Genomic DNA, 22,873 nt, shown 5'->3' on the forward strand with positions numbered 1-22,873 from the left:
CTGATTCTCAGATATCTCTGAATGTGTAGAACATAACCCCTGATTCCCAGATATCTCTGAATGTGTAGAACATAACCCCTGATTCCCAGATATCTCTGAATGTGTAGAACACAACCCCTGATTCCCAGATATCTCTGAATGTGTAGAACATAACCCCCTGATTCCCAGATATCTCTGAATGTGTACAACATAACCCCCAGATTCCCAGATATCTCTGAATGTGTAGAACATAACCTCTGATTCCCAGATATCTCTGAATGTGTAGAACATAACCCCTGATTCCCAGATATATCTGAATGTGTAGAACATAACCCCCTGATTCCCAGATATCTCTGAATGTGTAGAACATAACCCCCTGATTCCCAGATATCTCTGAATGTGTAGAACATAACCCCTGATTCCCAGATATATCTGAATGTGTAGAACATAACCCCTGATTCCCAGATATCTCTGCATGTGTAGAACATAACCCCTGATTCCCAGATATCTCTGCATGTGTAGAACATAACCCCTGATTCCCAGATATCTCTGAATGTGTCGAACACAACCCTTGATTCCCAGATATCTCTGAATGTGTCGAACATAACCCCCTGATTCCCAGATATCTCTGAATGTGTAGAACATAACCCCCTGATTCCCAGATATCTCTGAATGTGTAGAACATAACCCCTGATTCCCAGATATCTCTGAATGTGTAGAACATAACCCCTGATTCCCAGATATCTCTGAATGTGTAGAACATAACCCCTGATTCCCAGATATCTCTGAATGTGTAGAACATAACCCCCTGATTCCCAGATATCTCTGAATGTGTAGAACATAACCCCTGATTCCCAGATATCTCTGAATGTGTAGAACATAACCCCTGATTCCCAGATATCTCTGAATGTGTAGAACATAACCCCTGATTCCCAAAAATCTCTGAATGTGTAGAACATAACCCCTGATTCCCAGATATCTTTTACTTGTGGAGATCCATTTTGGTTTAGGTTCCCTTAAAATGGCAAACGGCAGCATTGGGAATGAATAAATGAATGAATGAATGAATAAATTAATGAACGAATGAATAAATTAATAAATTAATAAATTAATGCATGAATGAATGAATTAATAAATTAATAAATGAATGAATAAATGAATGAATGAATAAACTAATTACTTAATAAATTAATGAATGAAGAAATACATGAATGAATAAACAAATTCATTAATAAATGAATGAATGACTTAGATAAATATTCACCTAATTATTTTCCCAGAAGCCATCCCAGTATATCCACATAAACCGAAGGCAATACGACATAGCCCTTAAACTATATAGTACAGTACAGTCCATCTAAATAATGTTATCCCACTAACACTAGGGTGGCCTAACCATAGCTCATTTTAAAACATTCCAGAATGATCCATGTAATTGGCATGAAGCAACAATGTAACCGACTTCAGCAGCAGCCATAGAAGGCTCCATTACAGTTTGAAATTGAATCCATCGGATTCGGATGACGGATTAGCGTCCCAGCTAATCTCAGTCCCTATGGAATCTTTCTCCTCCCCGGCCCCGTCTGCACCATTGCAATAAAACAGAATATTCATGGTTTGTGTTGCAGCTCTCTCTCTCTCTCTATCTACCCAAGTCCCCCAGCTGATGGTGACGTAGATGCGCGCGTGTGTTTGTGTGTCTGTGTGACTTTTGGCGAAGGGGGAGGGGGAGGGGGGGACGATAAAAGAGGCATGCAGGGGCGCAAGGCATTGCTCATTTAAGATGTTCTATTTGAATACAGAATATCATCTTTCTAAAGGAATTTCATCTGGATTTAAAATGTAAAACAAATAGACAATCTAAAACAAATTGACAATCTGGAGCTTCTGTCGGTCCGCGTACCAAAATGATGTCAATGTATCATCAAATGGAATATTTGTGTTTGATTTATTTGAGATCGTAACGTTGGATATAGCCTTGGTCGGTTATTTCGCAAGACTGGTGTGCCATATATATATATATATATATACATACATATATATATATATTAAAGTTGACCAACGGACTGGACAGCATAAGGAGCCACATCTATACCGAGACCATCAGAATACATTTTCTGCGCTAACGCAGAGGAGATGGGCAGGAGAGGCGGCGAGCACTGCTGTCGGCTTGCGGGAGAAGAGAAGAGCCGTTTGGGTTTGCATGGATTTGGATTCTAAGGTCCCCTTCCATCGGTTCAGACCTCAGAATAACGTCTTCTTCGCCTCTGACAGCTTGGCGGTTGGTCTATCTATCTGCCTGGCGGAACGGGCTAACGGCAAAAGGACGGGAGGAAAAGAAGAGCGAGCCATCACTTCTCCGGTTTGATCGATCGGTCGGAAGCAGAACGGGCTTGGGGACCAGTTTGAGTGTGCGTGAGGAAACCGATATCGCCTCTGGGGCATTCTTTCAACGGCAGGAGGCTAGGAGGCTACAGCACGTTTGACTGAGGAGGAGGAGGTGCTGATACAAACAATATAAACCTTTACAGCTGACCAAATAGATACCTCGGAGTCAAAAAAAGGGGTCGATAGGAAAAGAGTCATTACGCAGTGTCGACCAAAACACTTCAGGATACAAGTACAGGTGGGCTGTAATGAAATGCATTCGCCAGGGTCTCGTTAGTAGCTATAACTCAATGATATGCATGCAATAGCCTGCATGGACGTTGAAACTATAGGGCTGCACAATAACACTGTGCAACTCTCAAGGAGGGGACCTTGGACACGAAAGGGGATGTGTAACATTGAGTATAGGACAACTAGCTATGCAATGTGGAAGGCGTACGAGTCCTTTAAAATGGCATTTTACGTTCGTTTTTTTACCTATAGATTATATGCTACAGTGTTTCTGAGAAGCGATGCAGACAGACTGCTAGATCCGGATAGCCGAGGCGGTAATAATTTAAATGTATGCATGTGCCTATGATCATAATGAATATCCCCAAGCCTATAACAAGGGCCAATGATGTGTCTTAAAGCCATGCAGTGGCAGTATAAGGTTCCACCAGACTAGCTCTTCGTATGGAGGAGGGGTTCTTCACAGCGTCACAGCAAACATCGCCTAGGCAATGCCTTATGAGTCAGGCAGTCCATGTGCATCAGTAGAGTTGAGGATGAGGACTGTGTGTTTGATGCGGTGTGCCGTGCCACGCTAGAGGGGGAAGCTGATTAGAGCGAGTGTGTCACCTCTCCGGGGTGCTGCTCCGTTTGCGCCTACAGATACAACGCAATCAATCTCTCTGTAGGGTCCACACCCCATGACAGTCAAATCACAGCTGCGTTATGTAGAGAAATACAGGGCTACACATTGGATATAGCCTCTGGCCCTATTGGTGATTGACAAGCATGGGCTGGCCAATCACATAGCTGTGTCAGCCCAATTGGTGATTGACAAGCATGGTCTGGCCAACCACATAGCTGTGTCAGCCCTATTGGTGATTGACAAGCATGGGCTGGCCAATCACATACCTGTGTCAGCCCTATTGGTGACTGACAAGCATGGGCTGGCCAATCACATAGCTGTGTCAGCCCTATTGGTGATTGACAAGCATGGTCTGGCCAACCACATAGCTGTGTCAGCCCTATTGGTGATTGACAAGCATGGTCTGGCCAACCACATAGCTGTGTCAGCCCTATTGGTGATTGACAAGCATGGACTGGCCAACCACATAGCTGTGTCAGCCCTATTGGTGATTGACAAGCATGGACTGGCCAACCACATAGCTGTGTCAGCCCTATTGGTGACTGACAAGCATGGACTGGCCAACCACATAGCTGTGTCAGCCCTATTGGTGACTGACAAGCATGGACTGGCCAATCACATAGCTGTGTCAGCCCTATTGGTGACTGACAAGCATGGACTGGCCAACCACATAGCTGTGTCAGCCCTATTGGTGACTGACAAGCATGGTCTGGCCAACTACATAGCTGTGTCAGCCCTATTGGTGACTGACAAGCATGGACTGGCCAACCACATAGCTGTGTCAGCCCTATTGGTGACTGACAAGCATGGTCTGGCCAACCACATAGCTGTGTCAGCCCTATTGGTGACTGACAAGCATGGACTGGCCAACCACATAGCTGTGTCAGCCCTATTGGTGACTGACAAGCATGGACTGGCCAATCACATAGCTGTGTCAGCCCTATTGGTGACTGACAAGCATGGTCTGGCCAACCACATAGCTGTGTCAGCCCTATTGGTGACTGACAAGCATGGACTGGCCAATCACATAGCTGTGTCAGCCCTATTGGTGACTGACAAGCATGGTCTGGCCAACCACATAGCTGTGTCAGCCCTATTGGTGACTGACAAGCATGGTCTGGCCAACCACATAGCTGTGTCAGCCCTATTGGTGACTGACAAGCATGGACTGGCCAACCACATAGCTGTGTCAGCCCTATTGGTGACTGACAAGCATGGTCTGGCCAACCACATAGCTGTGTCAGCCCTATTGGTGACTGACAAGCATGGACTGGCCAATCACATAGCTGTGTCATCCCTATTGGTGACTGACAAGCATGGACTGGCCAATCACATAGCTGTGTCAGCCCTATTGGTGACTGACAAGCATGGTCTGGCCAATCACATAGCTGTGTCAGCCCTATTGGTGACTGACAAGCATGGACTGGCCAACCACATAGCTGTGTCAGCCCTATTGGTGACTGACAAGCATGGACTGGCCAACCACATAGCTGTGTCAGCCCTATTGGTGACTGACAAGCATGGACTGGCCAATCACATAGCTGTGTCAGCCCTATTGGTGATTGGTTAAACTACCGTTATTACATCACCTTATAGTTTGTACCACTTTGATGCCACTGTATTATGGATGGAATCCTGGTGTCGTTTCTGATGATGAGGGTAGTAGGCTTTAGCGACAGTGTTGCCATATATATATATATATATATATATATATATATATATATATATATATATATATATATATATATATATATACGATTTAAATAGAACAGATTATAATTCAATGTGTAAACGTGGCCTGGTTTATTTTCCTAATGGTAGGTAGGTAGGGAAGTATGGCCCGGCCTGTAAGACTAGGCTAGGGATTCCCCCTTAGGTAAATAACAGTGAATCAGAACTGTCTGTGTCTGTGAGATGAGAAGAAAAAAAAAGGCCTTCTGAATGATTGATTCGGCAACAGCTGAGGCTGTCCATGTCGCCTGCTGAGTCCGTGTTTACGGGCCTCTCAAATTGCCATCTTAAACTAGCCTCTGCAAACCGGCTGTCCAAAATAGGGAAAGGGGAAAAAGATCTGTAGGCGCCCGTCTCGGTTTCTCTCAGTGCGCCGATCGAAGCACAGGCTACATCATGTCATGTGTCTCAGAGCGCGTTCACTGCTGACTCAGCCGCATCATCAGCTGTGTGAGGGATCAAGGGGGGAGAGAGGGAGGTCTATCTATGTAGGGAGAGAGGGAGAGAGGGAGGCCTGTCTATGTAGGGAGAGAGGGAGGTCTATCTATGTAGGAATGGAGGGAGAGAGGGAGGCCTGTCTATGTAGGTAGAGTGGGAGGCCTGTCTATGTAGGGATAGAGGGAGGTCTATCTATGTAGGGATAGAGGGAGGTCTATCTATGTAAGGATAGAGGGAGAGAGGGAGGCCTGTCTATGTAGGGAGAGAGGGACGCCTGTCTATGTAGGGAGAGAGGGAGGCCTGTCTATGTAGGGAGAGAGGGAGGCCTGTCTATGTAGGGAGAGAGGGAGGCCTGTCTATGTAGGGAGAGAGGGAGGTCTGTCTATGTAGGGAGAGAGGGAGGCCTGTCTATGTAGGGAGAGAGGGAGGCCTGTCTATGTAGGGATGGAGGGAGAGAGGGAGGGCTGTCTATGTAGGGATAGAGGGAGGGCTGTCTATGTAGGGATGGAGGGAGAGAGGGAGGTCTATCTATGTAGGTATGGAGGGAGAGAGGGAGGCCTGTCTATGTAGGGATGGAGGGAGGGGAGGCCTGTCTATGTAGGGATGGAGGGAGAGCGGGAGGGCTGTCTATGTAGGGATGGAGGGAGAGAGGGAGAGCGGGAGGGCTGTCTATGTAGGGATGGAGGGAGAGAGGGAGGCCTGTCTATGTAGGGATGGAGGGAGAGAGGGAGGACTACCTATGTAGGGATGGAGGGAGAGAGGGAGGGCTGTCTATGTAGGGATGGAGGGAGAGAGGGAGGTCTATCTATGTAGGGATGCAGAGGCCGTCTTTAGAGCTCCACATAACTGAGGAACTAAAGAAAAAGTCAATGATATGATATTACAAGACAGGTAGAGGTTTCAGACAACTGTATTGAGGCCATAGCAACAAGACAGGTAGAGGTTTCAGACAACTGTATTGAGGCCATAGCAACAAGACAGGTAGAGGTTTCAGACAACTATATTGAGGCCTTAGCAACAAGACAGGTAGAGGTTTAGACAACTGTATTGAGGCCATAGCAACAAGACAGGTAGAGGTTTCAGACAACTGTATTGAGGCCATAGCAACAAGACAGGTAGAGGTTTCAGACAACTGTATTGAGGCCATAGCTACAAGACAGGTAGAGGTTTCAGACAACTGTATTGAGGCCATAGCAACAAGACAGGTAGAGGTTTCAGACAACTATATTGAGGCCTTAGCAACAAGACAGGTAGAGGTTTCAGACAACTGTATTGAGGCCTTAGCAACAAGACAGGTAGAGGTTTCAGACAACTTATTGAGGCCATAGCAACAAGACAGGTAGAGGTTTCAGACAACTGTATTGAGGCCATAGCAACAAGACAGGTTATTGAGGCCATAGCAACAAGACAGGTTATTGAGGCCATAGCAACAAGAAAGGTTATTGAGGCCATAGCAACAAGACAGGTTATTGAGGCCATAGCAACAAGACAGGTTATTGAGGCCATAGCAACAAGACAGGTTATTGAGGCCATAGCAACAAGACAGGTTATTGAGGCCATAGCAACAAGACAGGTTATTGAGGCCATAGCAACAAGACAGGTTATTGAGGCCATAGCAACAAGACAGGTTATTGAGGCCATAGCAACAAGATAGGTTATTGAGGCCAGGCTTATTGCACATTCATATTTTAACACTTTATATTTTGGTCTAAGTTATACCTAGTAACATTGAATTTGTTTTGTAAAATATGTTCCTTTGTAGTAATCTTGTGTTATTGCATAATGTGTAGATATAGACGTGGTCGTGTTAGAGATGGGTATCTGTTACGGTGTCCACTGTCTTTACGTTCTGAACCTTATGTTTTCTTTCTATATTCGTTTATAGGTTTACAGTTGTAAGTGTCATTGGAAAGGGGGCTAGGCAACATGGCAGACAGTCTATCTGGGAGTTTAACCCAACACCACTGGAGCTGTGAGGCCCGAGCAGCGCTGTACAGAGGCCGTTGTGCTCAATTTAGCCATCAGTCCTTTGTTTTAGTTTACGGTAATGTCCGTGGTGCTGAATGTTGTAGTTTACGGTAATGTCCGTGGTGCTGAATGTTGTAGTTTACGGTATTGTCCGTGGTGCTGAATGTTGTAGTTTACGGTATTGTCCGTGGTGCGGAATGTTGTTATTTACGGTATTGTCCATGGTGCTGAATGTTGTAGTTTACGGTACTGTCCATGGTGCTGAATGTTGTTATTTACGGTACTGTCCGTGGTGCTGAATGTTGTTATTTACGGTATTGTCCATGGTGCTGAATGTTGTAGTTTACGGTACTGTCCGTGGTGCTGAATGTTGTAGTTTACGGTACTGTCCATGATGCTGAATGTTGTAGTTTACGGTACTGTCCATGGTGCTGAATGTTGTAGTTTACGGTATTGTCTGTGGTGCTGAATGTTGTAGTTTACGGTACTGTCCGTGGTGCTGAATGTTGTAGTTTACGGTATTGTCTGTGGTGCTGAATGTTGTAGTTTACGGTACTGTCCATGGTGCTGAATGTTGTAGTTTACGGTACTGTCCATGGTGCTGAATGTTGTAGTTTACGGTACTGTCCATGGTGCTGAATGTTGTAGTTTACGGTATTGTCTGTGGTGCTGAATGTTGTAGTTTACGGTATTGTCTGTGGTGCTGAATGTTGTTATTTACGGTACTGTCCATGGTGCGGAATGTTGTTATTTACGGTATTGTCCATGGTGCTGAATGTTGTAGTTTACGGTACTGTCCGTGGTGCTGAATGTTGTAGTTTACGGTACTGTCCGTGGTGCTGAATGTTGTAGTTTACGGTATTGTCCGTGGTGCTGAATGTTGTAGTTTACGGTATTGTCTGTGGTGCTGAATGTTGTAGTTTACGGTATTGTCTGTGGTGCGGAATGTTGTAGTTTACGGTACTGTCCGTGGTGTGGTGAATTTTGTAGTTTACGGTACTGTCCATGGTGCTGAATGTTGTTATTTACGGTACTGTCCGTGGTGCTGAATGTTGTTATTTACGGTACTGTCTGTGGTGCTGAATGTTGTTATTTACGGTACTGTCCATGGTGCTGAATGTTGTAGTTTACGGTACTGTCCGTGGTGCTGAACGTTGTAGTTTACGGTACTGTCCGTGGTGCTGAATGTTGTAGTTTACGGTACTGTCCGTGGTGCTGAATGTTGTAGTTTACGGTACTGTCTGTGGTGCTGAATGTTGTAGTTTACAGTACTGTCCATGGTGCTGAATGTTGTTATTTACGGTACTGTCCGTGGTGCTGAATGTTGTTATTTACGGTATTGTCTGTGGTGCGGAATGTTGTAGTTTACGGTATTGTCCGTGGTGCTGAATGTTGTAGTTTACGGTACTGTCCGTGGTGCTGAATGTTGTTATTTACGGTACTGTCCATGGTGCTGAATGTTGTTATTTACGGTACTGTCCATGGTGCTGAATGTTGTAGTTTACGGTACTGTCCGTGGTGCTGAATGTTGTAGTTTACGGTACTGTCCGTGGTGCTGAATGTTGTAGTTTACGGTACTGTCCGTGGTGCTGAATGTTGTAGTTTACAGTACTGTCCATGGTGCTGAATGTTGTTATTTACGGTACTGTCCGTGGTGCTGAATGTTGTAGTTTACGGTACTGTCCATGGTGCTGAATGTTGTTATTTACGGTACTGTCCGTGGTACTGAATGTTGTTATTTACGGTACTGTCTGTGGTGCTGAATGTTGTTATTTACGGTACTGTCCATGGTGCTGAATGTTGTAGTTTACGGTACTGTCTGTGGTGCTGAATGTTGTTATTTACGGTACTGTCCATGGTGCTGAACGTTGTAGTTTACGGTACTGTCCGTGGTGCTGAATGTTGTAGTTTACGGTACTGTCCGTGGTGCTGAATGTTGTAGTTTACGGTACTGTCCGTGGTGCTGAATGTTGTTATTTACGGTATTGTCTGTGGTGCGGAATGTTGTAGTTTACGGTATTGTCCGTGGTGCTGAATGTTGTAGTTTACGGTACTGTCCGTGGTGCTGAATGTTGTTATTTACGGTACTGTCCATGGTGCTGAATGTTGTTATTTACGGTACTGTCCATGGTGCTGAATGTTGTAGTTTACGGTACTGTCCATGGTGCTGAATGTTGTTATTTACGGTACTGTCCGTGGTGCTGAATGTTGTAGTTTACGGTACTGTCCGTGGTGCTGAATGTTGTAGTTTACGGTACTGTCCGTGGTGCTGAATGTTGTAGTTTACGGTACTGTCCTAGGTGCTGAATGTTGTAGTTTACGGTACTGTCCGTGGTGCTGAATGTTGTTATTTACGGTACTGTCCATGGTGCTGAATGTTGTTATTTACGGTACTGTCCGTGGTGCTGAATGTTGTAGTTTACGGTACTGTCCGTGGTGCTGAACGTTGTTATTTACGGTACTGTCCGTGGTGCTGAATGTTGTAGTTTACAGTACTGTCCGTGGTGCTGAATGTTGTTATTTACGGTACTGTCCGTGGTGCTGAATGTTGTTATTTACGGTACTGTCCGTGGTGCTGAATGTTGTAGTTTACAGTACTGTCCATGGTGCTGAATGTTGTTATTTACGGTACTGTCCGTGGTGCTGAATGTTGTAGTTTACAGTACTGTCCATGGTGCTGAATGTTGTAGTTTACGGTACTGTCCGTGGTGCTGAACGTTGTAGTTTACTGTATGTGGTGTTAAATGTTTTAGGTCACGGTATGGACCGTGGTGCTGATTGTTTCCTGTGTCGGTATAAGGGCACATCAAGGGATTCCAACAGACTACTAAAAAGGTTTATTACACTGGAAAAATAGCACTTTTATGGGATATTGTATCTTGTTTATTTAGCTTTGTTTGGTCTCTGGGGATGACGTTACTGGCTGGATATTGTCCACACACACGCACACACACACACACACACACACACACACATACGCACATACACACACACACACACACACACACACACATATACGCACACACACACATACGCACACGCACACACATATGCACGTACACACACGCTCGCACGCACACACACGCACGCACGTACACACACACACACACACGCACGCACGTACACACACACGCACGTACACGCACACACGAACGCATGCACACACACACGCACGCACGCACGTACACACACACACACGCACGCACGTACACACACGCACGCACGTACACGCACACACGAACGCATGCACACACACACACACGCACGTACACACACACACACACGCACGCACGTACACACACACACGCACACACACACACACACACGCACAATCTGGAAAGGAATTTTGTCGCATGAGTTGTGGTGAATCTGTCACCTCCTCTAGCCCATGTACTGATGATATCGTGTTTCCCCGATGTCCTCATTATTCCCTGGTAATTACAGGAATCTTCCAACCAGGATTTCTGGAAAACTGGGGAATGTGAGGAAAATGACTGGAATTCTGTCTTGTTGTCCCAATTACTCTATCATCCCCTTTTCTTCTTAGAATATCATATTCATATCTACAGCTTGCTTTTCAAACAATCAAACGTCATTGTTCAAAAGATAATATACCGATATAACCCACTCCTTCCTTCACACTACTTTGAAATAAAACAACCTGCACTTTAAAATTAACTTTTAAAGGTTAAAAGACGTACCTAGAACGAGACTTTAATTCCTCATTGTATTTTAAGAAGGTGAAGGGAAATAGGTATGCTGCTGTAATAAAACTTGTAATCCTCAATAGGATTCAGGACAGAAACAGAATGATTCAGGGCAGAAACAGAATGATTCAGGACAGAAACAGAATGATTCAGGATAGAAACAGAATGATTCAGGACAGAAACAGAATGATTCAGGACAGAAACAGAATGATTCAAGGCAGAAACAGAATGATTCAGGATAGAAACAGAATGATTCAGGACAAAAACAGAATATTCAGGGCAGAAACAGAATGATTCAGGACAGAAACAGAATGATTCAGGACAGAAACAGAATGATTCAGGATAGAAACAGAATGATTCAGGACAGAAACAGAATGATTCAGGGCAGAAACAGAATGATTCCGAACCTCTCTGAGAGATTGTTTTAATTGAGCCAAAACTGCCTTTGTGTCTCGGGGACCTCTAGGCGAGGTGACTGGCTGTGATTGGCCCCCACCTGCTCCCCCCCCCCCCCCCCCCCCCCCCCACACACACACACACAGAGGGGCCAAAACTGAGATGGAGATTGCAGGCTTTTATGAACGACTCCCAACCATTACCCTTAATAAGGCTTTAATAAACGACTCCCAACATTACCCTTAATAAGGCTTTAATAAACAACTCCAACCATTACCCTTAATAAGGCTTTAATAAACAACTCCCAACCATTACCCTTAATTATGCGTTAATCAACGACTCCCAACATCACCCTTAATAAGGCTTTAATAAACGACTCCCAACATCACCCTTAATAAACGACTCCCAGCCATTACTCTCTGAGGTCATTAAAGATCCCATGGCACTTATCGTAAGAGTAGGGGTGTTAACCCCGGTGTCCTGGTCCTGATAAATAAAATAAAATAATTACCCTTAATAATGCTTTAACAAACGACTCCCAACCGTTAACCTTAATAAGGCTTTAACAATGGCCTCGCGTTACCACACATTATCTCTATTCAATTTCAAGTTTCCAGTTTTATTAGTCATATGTACAGGATACACATGGTATACACCGCCCAACAAATGTTTATTATTTATTTTATTTGACCTTTATTTAAGGCACTAGTTACACACAATGTAACTCCAAGTCAATCACACTTCTGTGAAATCAAACTGTCCACTTAGGAAGCAACACTGATTGACAATACATTTCACATGCTGTTGTGCAAATGGAATAGACAACAGGTGGAAATTATAGGCAATTAGCAAGACACCCCCAATACAGGAGTGGTTCTTGCAGGTGGGGACCACAGACCACTTCTCAGTTCCTATGCTTCCTGGCTGATGTTTTGGTCACTTTTGAATGCTGGCGGTGCTTTCACTCTAGTGGTAGCATGAGACGGTGTCCCAGAGCATGGAGGCGTTACCAGGAGACAGGCCAGTACATCAGGAGACGTGGAGGAGGCCTTAGGAGGGCAACAACCCAGCAGCAGGACCGCTACCTCTGCCTTTGTGCAAGGAGGAGCACTGCCAGAGCCCTGCAAAATGACCGCCAGCAGGCCACAAATGTGCATGTGTCTGCTCAAACGGTCAGAAACAGACTCCATGAGGGTGGTATGAGGGCCCGACGTCCACAGGTGGGGGTTGTGCTTACAGCCCAACACCGTGCAGGACGTTTGGCATTTGCCAGAGAACACCAAGATTGGCAAATTCGTCACTGGCACCCTGTGCTCTTCACAGATGAAAGCAGGCACAGCCCTCTGTGTGCTCGCCAGAGGTAGCCTGACTGCCATTAGGTACCGAGATGAGATCCTCAGACCCCTTGTGAGACCATATGCTGGTGCGGTTGGCCCTGTTCCTCCTAATGCAAGACAATGCTAGACCTCATGTGGCTGGAGTGTGTCAGCAGTTCCTACAAGAGGAAGGCATTGATGCTATGGACTGGCCAGCCCGTTCCCCAGAACTGAATCCAATTGAGCACATCTGGGACATCATGTCTCGCTCCATCCACCAACGCCACGTTGCACCACAGACTGTCCAGGAGTTGGTGGATGCTTTAGTCCAAGTCTGGGAGGAGATCCCTCAGGAGACCATCCGCCACCTCATCAGGAGCATGCCCAGGCATTGTAGAGAGGTCATACATGCACATGGAGGCCACACACACTACTGAGCCTCATTTTGACTTGTTTTAAGGACATTACATCAAAGTTGGATCAGCCTGTAGTGTGGTTTTCCACTTTAATTTTGAGTGTGACTCCAAATCCAGACCTCCATGGGTTGATAAATTTGATTTCCATTGATCATTTTTGTGTGATTTTGTTGTCAGCACATTCAACTATGTAAAGAAAAAAGTATTTAATAAGAATATTTCATTCATTCAGATCTAGGATGTGTTATTTTAGTGTTCCCTTTATTGTTTTGAGCAGTGTATTTAATATATAGTATATATATATATATACAGTTTATAGTACAATATTATATATATAATATATAGAAAGTATTCACAAGTTTTTTGACGTTTTCCACATTTTGTTACGGCCTGAATTTAAAAAGAAGGGCAACTATTGATAGATGGGTAAACATTTTTTGAAAAAGCAGATGTTGAATGGCCCTGCTGACATTATTAATTACACTATGGATGGTGTATCAATACACCCAGTCAGTACGAAGATTCAGTTGCCGGAGAGGAAGGAAACCGCTCAGGGATTTCAACATGAGGCCAATGGTGACTTTAAAACAGTTTAATGGCTGTGTTAGAAGAATTGAATGGCTGTGATAGAAGAAACCTGAGGATGGATCAACAACGTTGTAGTTACTCCACAATACTAACCTAAATGACAGAGTGAAAAGACAAAACCTATACAGAATACTAAAGTAATACTGCAAAAAAAATGTGACAAAGCAATTAACTTTTGTGTTAAATCCAATACAACACATTACTGAGTACCACTCTCCACATTTTCAAGCATAGTGGTGGCTGCACCTTGTTATGGGTATGCTTGTCATCGTTAAGGAAGGAGGTTTGGAGAATGGAGCTAAGCACCGGAAAAAAATCTTAGAGGGAAACCTGATTCAGTCTGCTTTCCAACAGACATTGAGAGATTAATTCAAATTTCAGCAGGACAATAACCTAAAACACAACGCCAAATCTACATAAGTTGTTTACCAAGAAGCCAGTGAATGTTCCTGAATGGCCGAGTTACAGTTTTGACTTAAATCTACTTGAAAATATATGGCAATGTCTGAACTTGAAGAATTTTGAAAATAATAATGGGCAAATGTTGCACAATCCAGGTGTTGAAAGCTCTTAGAGATTTACCCAGAAAGAGCTGTAATCACTGCTAAAGGGGATTATAACATGTATTGACATGTAGTAACTAATCAAGATATATTAGTGTTTTATTTTTCAGAATATTTTTATACAAATGTCAGACATTTTCTTCAACCGACGTTACAGATTAGTTTGAGTAAATTGTTAACAATTTTTTTTTGTGCATTTTAATCCCACTTTGTAACATAATAACATGTGGGAAAAGTCAAGGGGTTTGAATACTTTCTGAAGGCACTGCTTGTGTGTTTGTGATAAGGTGAAGGTTGCACAGTGCACTGAAACTTCGGTCGTTTTTCGATACTAGATCATGAAAAAAAGGTTCGGTACCAAAATGTTTGTTATGTTCGGTACTTCAATTAAAATGTGTTTCAGGGATCAAGCGTGTCTATCAGCCCAGCCAACCACTTCTTATAGCCCAGCCTGCCTGCTCCACTAACTCACTGCTAGTCTGCACTGGGAGTCTGGGCTGCATCATGTTAGCTTCACTAAGTCACTGCTAGCCTTGGAGTCTGGGCTGCATCATGTCAGCTTCACTAACTCACTGCTAGTCTGCACTGGGAGTCTGGGCTGCATCATGTTAGCTCCACTAACTCACTGCTAGCCTGTGAGTCTGGGCTGCATCATGTTAGCTCCACTAACTCACTGCTAGCCTGGGTGTCTGGGCTGCATCATGTTAGCTCTCCATTCATGCTGCACAGAAGTTAACACACTTGAATAATGCGACACGGCATGCAGACATTTTGAAACGGTTAATTACTGCTCGCTAAGCAATGTCCATACAGGCCAGAACACTTTACAATGGAAGAAGATACCAGTAGCTTCCAGCTTTGAAGGCTAACTTTCCTTGCTAGCTGACAGCTAAAGCTAACATCAGTTTACTAGCCTAGTACTTTGTATTTGATAATATGCAAACCATAACGCAAAATATGCTGACTTCAAACCTGATTGCCACCAAAAACTTTATTCATTCACATATTTGGTCTCGTGAATGAGGTCATTACTGGTTAAAGAGACAGCGCACATTTCTTTTTTATAAAAGAAGCTTCTTGTACCATAAAATAAGTCTCAAATGGAAGGAAACATCTGTAGCTCCATGAAATCAGCCTCTTATTACATATGTATTCACCTGTACTGTGAATAGACGCAGGCTATCTTATTTTACCCAGTTCATCAAAAGAGATTTACCATTCAAATAAATTATTACCATTATGTTATGTATTTAGTTTGGTAAAAAAACAAAGTAAAATTGATTGTATGATTGATTCAGTAATGCATACACATGTTGATGTAGAAAATTCTAATGTAATGACATTGAACAAACAAATTCTAATGTAATGATATTGAGAAAAGAAAAGCCCAGCGATTGAAAAGAGCAGTAGCTAAATTTATCTGTCTGAATCAAGTGCCATTCTCTGACTTTGGCACAAAAAAACAATGTTTTGCAGTGGTATTGTTTTGGTACAGTTTTTTCTCGGCCGACGGTAAGGGAGAGAACAGCTCGTGTCTGGGGTGTGTGGGACCCTGGAAGATGTTGTGGACCTTCCTCAGGCACCGTTTCAAGTAGATTTCCAGGATGATGTTGCAGACCTTCCTCAGGCACCGTTTCAAGTAGATTTCCTGGATGATGTTGCGGACCTTCCTCAGGCACCGTTTCAAGTAGATTTCCTGGATGATGTTGCGGACCTTCCTCAGGCACCGTTTCAAGTAGATTTCCTGGATGATGTTGCGGACCTTCCCCAGGCACCGTTTCAAGTAGATTTCCTGGATGATGTTGCAGACCTTCCTCAGGCACCGTTTCAAGTAGATTTCCTAGATGGGTGTGAACATAGCCCCAGTGATGTACTGAGCTGTCTGCACCTCCCACTTGAGCCTTGCTGTCGCGTATGGAGCAATTCCCTTACTAGGCCATGATGCAATTGGTCAGGACGCACTCGATGGTGCAGCGGTAGTATTTGGTGAGGATCTGGGGTGACATGCAACATTTCTTCAGCGGCCTTAGGAAGTAGAGATGCTGTTGCGCCCTCTTGACAAGAGTGGCGGTGTTGTTGGTACATGTCAAGTCCTTGGTGATGTGGACACAGAGGAACTTAAAACTGCTGACTCTCTCTACTGCAGTTCCATTGATGTTGATCGGGGCATGTTCCCTCCTCTGCTTCCTGACTCTATGTAAACTGGAAACCATATATCCTGAGGTTGCATTTATTGTAGTTGGGTATTTTAACAATGCAAATCTAAGAACAAGGCTACCTAAATTCTATCAGCATATTGATTGCAGCAATCGCGCGGGCAATACACTCGATCATTGCTACTCTAACTTTCGCGATGCATACAAGGCCCTCCCTCGCCCTCCCTTCTGCAGATCCGACCACGACTCCATCTTGCTCCTACCATCTTATAGGCAGAAACTCAAACAGGATGTATCCGTGACTAGAACCATTCACCGCTAGTCTGACCAATCGGAATCCACGCTTAAAGATTGTTTTGATCACGTGGACTGGGAAATGTTCTGGGTAGCCTCAGAGAATAACATTGATCTATACGTTGACTCGGTGAGTGAGTTTATAAGGTATTGCATTGGAGATGTTGTACCCACTGTGACTATTGAAACCTACCCTAAACAGAAACCGTGGATGGATGGCGGCATTCGCTCAAAACTGAAAGCGTGAACCACCACATTGAACTATGGAAAGAGGACTGGGAATACGGCTGAATTTAAACAGTGTAGTTATTCCCTTCGCAAGGCAATCAAACAAGCGAAATGTCAGTATAGGGACAAAGTGGAGTCGCAATTCAACAGCTCAGACACGAGACGTATGTGGCAGGGTCTACAGGAAATCACGGACTTCAAAAAGGAAAACCAGCCATGTCACGGACACCGATGTCTAGCTTTCAGACAAACTAAACACCTTCTTTGCCCGCTTTGAGGATAATACAGTGCCACCATTGCGGCCCGCTAACAAGGACTGCTGCCCACCCTCTCCTTCTCCGTGGCCGACGTGAGTAAGAAATTTAAACGTGTTAACCCTCGCAAGGCTGCTGGCTCAGACAGCATCCCTAGCTGCGTCCTCAGAGCATGCGCAGACCAGCTGGCTGCTGTGTTTACGGACATATTTAATCTCTCGCTATCCCAGTCTGCTGTCCCCACATGCTTCAAAATGGCCACAATTGTTCCTGTACACAAGAAGGCAAAGATAACTGAACTAAATGACTACTAGCACTCACTTCTGTCATCATGAAGTGCTTTGAGAGACTAGTCAAGGATCATATCACCTCCACCTAACCTGCCACCCTAGACGCACTTCAGTTTGCATACCGCCCCAATAGATCCACAGACGATGCAATCGCCATCACATTGCACACTGCCCTATCCCATCTGGACAAGAGAAATACCTATTTAAGAATGCTCTTCATTGACTACAGCTCAGCATTCAACACCCCCTCTGCCCATCAGGAATACCAGAATGCTGTTGCAGAGGGCGGTGTCCAGACCCAGGGCTTTGAGCTTGGTGACGAGCTTGGTGGGAACAACAGCACCTGATCGGCCGGAGCAGCTAGAGCCTTCCTGGATGCTATTGTCTGCCTCCGTGTGATCATAGAAAGTGTTAAGCACGTCTGGGAGGGAGGCTTCAGTGGGCAACCGCAACCGAAAAGCCTGCAGTCCTAGCCACATGGGTCGGTCCGTGAGTCTGAGTTTATTCAATTCAAGATGGAGTGTGTCTTTTTGTGTCCCTATAGAGCTCGTACCTGCTTGCCTTGTACATGTCGCGCACATCGAGTCATCAGGGTTCGTTCTGCTAACTTCATTGGTTAAAATCTACCATGAGAATAAAGACTGCTTCCGGGTGAGAGGATTCTTGCTGGAAAATGTTCTTGTACAGTTCACTGAGTGCCACTTGATGTTTGTTCGTGGCGGTATGTACACAGCTGTGATAACAACACACGTGAATTCCCTCAGTATATAGTGGGGTCGGTATTTTAACATCAGAAACTCCAGGTCGGGTGAACAGGAGCTTGAGATGTTTTCAACCTTGGTACACTAGGTATTGTTGATGAGGAAACATACGCTCCCCCCACCCTCCTCCTACTCTTACCAGATCCTGCCATTCGATCCATACAGAAAATGGAAAAGCTGTGTTGTTAAATAGCAGAGTCGAACGAATTGTCCGTAAGCCATGATGTCCCTCAGTGATTGAAGCCTTGCTCTCACATTAACGTGTGGCATGTATGGCTAACTGTTCTCCATGTGCAGCATAGAGCAGTAGAGAGCAGTGAAGAGCAGTAGAGAGCAGTGAAGAGCAGTGGAGAGCAGTAGAGAGCAGTGGAGAGCAGTGGAGAGCAGTAGAGAGCAGTGGAGAGCAGTGGAGAGCAGTAGAGAGCAGTGAAGAGCAGTAGAGAGCATTAGAGAGCAGTAGAGAGCAGTAGAGAGCAGTAGAGAGCAGTGGAGAGCAGTGGAGAGCAGTGGAGAGCAGTAGAGAGCAGTAGAGAGCAGTGAAGAGCAGTAGAGAGCAATGGAGAGCAGTGTAGAGCAGTGGAGAGCAGTAGAGAGCAGTGGAGAGCAGTGGAGAGCAGTAGAGAGCAGTGGAGAGCAGTGGAGAGCAGTAGAGAGCAGTGAAGAGCAGTAGAGAGCAGTAGAGAGCAGTAGAGAGCAGTAGAGAGCAGTGGAGAGCAGTGGAGAGCAGTGGAGAGCAGTAGAGAGCAGTAGAGAGCAGTAGAGAGCAATGGAGAGCAGTGGAGAGCAGTGGAGAGCAGTAGAGAGCAGTGGAGAGCAGTAGAGAGCAGTAGAGAGCAGTAGAGAGCAGTAGAGAGCAGTGGAGAGCAGTGGAGAGCAGTGGAGAGCAGTAGAGAGCAGTGGAGAGCAGTAGAGAGCAGTAGAGAGCAGTAGATAGCAGTGAAGAGCAGTAGAGAGCAGTAGAGAGCAGTGGAGAGCAGTGGAGAGCAGTAGAGAGCAGTGGAGAGCAGTGGAGAGCAGTGGAGAGCAGTGGAGAGCAGTGGAGAGCAGTAGAGAGCAGTGGAGAGCAGTAGAGAGCAGTGGAGAGCAGTGGAGAGCAGTCAGGACCTGGGCAGAAAATAATGTTATCAACAATGTTCATAGTCATTTACAGAGCTGAGCATTTCTGAGCATTTGAAACTAGGTGTGTCCCAAATGTCTCTGGTCAAAGTAGTGCCCTATATAGGGAATAGGGAGCTATGTGAGACCTATACAAACTTGTGTTCCAGTCCACCAAGCTTAGAAGGCACTGAGGTCTGGTGATCACGTCTGTTATACAGTGGTATGGAAGAAAGGTCATTGCTATTCCTCATAGTGGAAGGCTAATTGGAGCTTTAAACACTCACAGACACACACACTTCATTAAATAACTCAATTTCCGGCAAATGGCTTGGCCTGCTGATACCACATGGCTTGGCCTGCTGATACCACATGGCTTGGCCTGCTGATACCACATGGCTTGGCCTGCTGATACCACATGGCTTGGCCTGCTGATGGCTTGGCCTGCTGATGCCACATGGCTTGGCCTGCTGATACCACATGGCTTGGCCTGCTGATACCACATGCCACATGGCTTGGCCTGCTGATACCACATGGCTTGGCCTGCTGATACCACATGCCACATGGCTTGGCCTGCTGATACCACATGGCTTGGCCTGCTGATACCACATGGCTTGGCCTGCTGATACCACATGGCTTGGCCTGCTGATACCACATGGCTTGGCCTGCTGATACCACATGGCTTGGCCTGCTGATGCCACATGGCTTGGCCTGCTGATACCACATGGCTTGGCCTGCTGATACCACATGGCTTGGCCTGCTGATACCACATGGCTTGGCCTGCACCACATGGCTTGGCCTGCTGATACCACATGGCTTGGCCTGCTGATACCACATGGCTTGGCTTGCTGATACCACATGGCTTGGCCTGCTGACACCACATGGCTTGGCCTGCTGATACCACATGGCTTGGCCTGCTGATACCACATGGCTTGGCCTGCTGATACCATATGGCTTGGCCTGCTGATACCACATGGCTTGGCCTGCTGACACCACATGACTTGGCCTGCTGATACCACATGGCTTGGCCTGCTGATACCACATGGCTTGGCCTGCTGATACCACATGGCTTGGCCTGCTTCAACCCATTCACTTTGAAAAAAGCTCTGGGACCTCTAAGTGCACAATATACAGTATTATTATCTTCAACTGCCATTCATGTCTCTCTCTCTCTTTCTCTCTCTCTGCCTCTCCATCTCTCTCTCTATCTGTCTCTCTGTCTCTCATTCTCCCACTCTATCTCTAACTCTCTCTCTGTTTCTGTCTCACTCCTCTCTCTCTCACACACTCTCTCTTTCTCTCTCTCTAGCCACAGCCCAGTGCTGGATCCCAGAGGGCCATTCAGTGTGGTAAGGACCCCCAGGACCCCCGAGGGTGGATGGATCGCTTCAGGCCGAGGCTGACGAGGCCGGGGCCGGAGATCAGGACGGGGTCGTCCTCCTCCTCCTACCAAGCCTGCCTCTGGTTGGGCCTGCTCTCCGTGGCCGCAGCCTTCAAGTGCGCAGAGGGCACCCGCACCACCCCCAGCCCCGCCACCACAGACTCCCACAATGCCACCTGCTCCGAGGGCACGTCCAGGTGCAAGCCAGGAATCGTCCTGCCCATCTGGTACCCTGAGGACCCCTCCATGGGGGATAAGATGGCCCGAGTCATCGTCTACTTCGTAGCTATGATCTACATGTTCCTGGGAGTGTCCATCATAGCAGACCGCTTCATGGCGGCCATCGAGGTCATCACCTCCCAGGAGAAGGAGATTATTATTAAGAGAGCCAATGGAGAGACCACCACCGCTACCATCAGAATCTGGAACGAGACGGTCTCCAACCTGACCCTCATGGCCCTGGGTTCTAGTACCCCTGAGATCCTGCTGTCTGTCATCGAAGTCTGTGGACACGACTTCGTAGCTGGCGAGCTGGGGCCGTCTACGATCGTCGGCAGCGCTGCCTTCAACATGTTCGTGATCATCGGCCTGTGTGTGTCTGTGATCCCCGAGGGAGAGACGAGGAAAGTGAAACATCTCAGAGTGTTCTTTGTGACGGCGGCGTGGAGTATCTTCGCCTACATCTGGCTCTACATGATCCTGGCGGTGTTCAGTCCCAACGTGGTCCAGATATGGGAGGGGCTGCTAACCCTGGCCTTCTTCCCCATCTGTGTCATCCTGGCCTGGGTAGCCGACCGACGACTCCTCTTCTACAAGTTCATGCACAAGAAGTACCGCGCTGACAACCACCGCGGCGTCATCATCGAGACCGAGCACGAGCGTTCCAAGAGCATCGAGATGATGGACGGCGGCGGCAAGATGGTCAACTCACACTTCGCCCATGACGGAGGCGCCGCCAATAACCTCATCAGCCTGATCGAGGGGAAAGAAGTGGACGAGTCTCGGCGGGATATGATCCGGATCCTGAAGGACCTGAAGCAGAAACACCCAGAGAAGGAGATGGACCAGCTGGTAGAGATGGCTAACTACTACGCCTTGTCTCACCAGCAGAAGAGCCGAGCCTTCTACCGCATCCAGGCCACGCGCATGATGACGGGCGCCGGGAACATCCTGAAGAAGCACGTGGCGGAGCAGACCAAGAGGAGCGCCAGCGTACAGGAAGTGTGTGTGGTGGGAGAGGAAGTCGAGGAATACGTGTCACGGATCGCCTTCGAACCCGCCGTGTACCAGTGCCTGGAGAACTGCGGCGCCGCCCTGCTGGCCATCTTCAGGAAGGGCGGCGACATGGCCAATACCATTTACGTGGATTACAAGACGGAGGACGGCTCAGCCAACGCCGGCGCAGACTACGAGTTCACCGAGGGAACCGTGGTGTTCAAACCCGGCGAGATTGTCAAGGAGATCAGCATCGGAATCATCGACGACGACATCTTTGAGGAGGACGAGCACTTCTTTGTGCGTCTCAGCAACGTGCGTGTCCTGGAGTCAGACGAGGATGAGACACTACTGTCCCCCAACTCTCTCCCGTACCCTAAGGCCCTGCTGGGGTTCCCGTCCGTCGCCACAATTACCATCCTGGACGACGACCACGCCGGGATATTCACCTTCGAGAGCGACACGTGTCAGGTGAGCGAGAGCGTGGGCGTGATGGAGGTGAAGGTGCTGAGGACTTCGGGGGCGAGGGGGACAGTCATCGTTCCCTATCGTACCATGGAGGGGATCGCCAAGGGAGGAGGGGAGGACTTTGAGGACACCTACGGAGAACTGGAGTTCAGGAACGACGAGACCTGGTAAGAGAAACACTTTTATTTCATTTTAATATGATTGATTGATAAATGGATTGATTGATTGGTTGACTGATTCATTAATTAATTAATTGATTGGTTGGTTGATTGATTAATTAGTGGATTGATTGATTGGTGACTGATTGTTGTCTAGCAGGAGGTAACATTACATCTGGATTGTTTGGTGGAATTGTGATTGGTCATTTTAGTGGGTTCAAGGATCT

General features: G+C 46.4%; 1 protein-coding gene across 3 annotated transcripts in view; it reads left to right on the plus strand.

The window, feature by feature from the left end:
• Positions 1-2,048: 2,048 nt before the first annotated feature.
• Positions 2,049-22,873, plus strand: part of LOC139383538 (sodium/calcium exchanger 3-like) — a 158,516-nt gene continuing 137,691 nt past the window's right edge. For 2 of the 3 annotated variants that reach the window (XM_071128111.1, XM_071128112.1), the window contains exons 1-2: positions 2,050-2,605; positions 20,734-22,655. In XM_071128111.1, coding sequence (XP_070984212.1) covers positions 20,803-22,655 — 1,853 coding nt within the window. In that variant the 5' untranslated portion in view covers positions 2,050-2,605; positions 20,734-20,802. Of the gene's footprint in view, positions 2,606-20,733; positions 22,656-22,873 lie in introns of all 3 variants that reach the window. The other variant, XM_071128110.1, reaches the window with a different exon arrangement.

Source organism: Oncorhynchus clarkii, chromosome 25 (genome assembly GCF_045791955.1).
Source record: "Oncorhynchus clarkii lewisi isolate Uvic-CL-2024 chromosome 25, UVic_Ocla_1.0, whole genome shotgun sequence".
NCBI lineage: Eukaryota > Metazoa > Chordata > Actinopteri > Salmoniformes > Salmonidae > Oncorhynchus > Oncorhynchus clarkii.